The 783-nt window shown below is 69.2% G+C and overlaps 1 protein-coding gene across 1 annotated transcript in view; it reads right to left on the reverse strand.

Moving 5' to 3' along the window:
- Positions 1 to 783, reverse strand: part of SCRT1 (scratch family transcriptional repressor 1) — a gene marked incomplete at its 3' end in the record, with an annotated part of 8,318 nt that overhangs the window by 828 nt on the left and 6,707 nt on the right. The window contains exon 2 of the mRNA XM_025194781.1: positions 241 to 783. This exon is cut by the window's right edge and continues 153 nt beyond it. Within this exon, the coding sequence (XP_025050566.1) occupies positions 241 to 783 (543 nt within the window). The remainder of the gene's footprint in view (positions 1 to 240) is intronic.

A 783-nucleotide genomic window follows, 5' to 3' on the forward strand; every position in this document is an offset into this window, starting at 1 on the left:
GAAGGTAAATCCCCAAGGTGGAGGGGCAGGGATCCCCGGTGCAAGGCCGGGAGGGGGTGCAGGGGCAGGGATCCCCAAGGCTGTGGGAAGAGGGATCCCCAGAGTGGGGAGGGCAGGGCCGGGAGAGGGTTCCCCGAGGCGGGGGCAGGGGGTCCCCGGGGCGAGGGCGAGGGCGAGGGCGAGGGCGGGGCCTCCCGGGCCGCACCGGGGGTCAGGTCTCGCTGGGGCTGAGCGGGGGGCCGGCGCCCTTGAAGCAGGCGGACTCGTAGTGCTTGTTGAGATAGGACTTGAGGGCGAAGGTCTTGCTGCAGCGCTTGCACTTGAAGTGCTTGAAGGCCGAGTGAGTCTGCATGTGGGCGCGCAGGTTGGAGCGGTCGGCGAAGGCCTTCCCGCAGTGGGCACAGCCGAAGGGCTTCTCACCCGTGTGCGACCGCATGTGGCCCTGCAGCAGCCAGGGCCGGCTGAAGGCCTTGCCGCACACCTCGCACTTGTGCTTGAGGTCGTGCGTGAGCAGGTGCATGGCCATGGCCGGCATGGACACGTAGACCTTCCCGCACGTGGGGCACTTCTTGGCCATCTTGCTGTCCAGGCTGCGGTGCGTCTGCTTGTGGCGGCTCAGGTTGGACGAGGTGGCGTAGGTCTTCCCGCAGTCCCCGCACGTGTGGCGCTGCAGGCTGCGGGCACCGCTCACCACCTTGCGCCGCGACCGCCCGTCCGTGATGAAGAAGGCGTCCACCGCGTAGCCCTCGCTCACCGCCGCGTCCCCGTTGATGTAGCCGCTGT

This window comes from Alligator sinensis, unplaced genomic scaffold (genome assembly GCF_000455745.1).
Source record: "Alligator sinensis unplaced genomic scaffold, ASM45574v1 scaffold1905_1, whole genome shotgun sequence".
In the NCBI taxonomy this organism is placed as follows: Eukaryota; Metazoa; Chordata; order Crocodylia; family Alligatoridae; genus Alligator; species Alligator sinensis.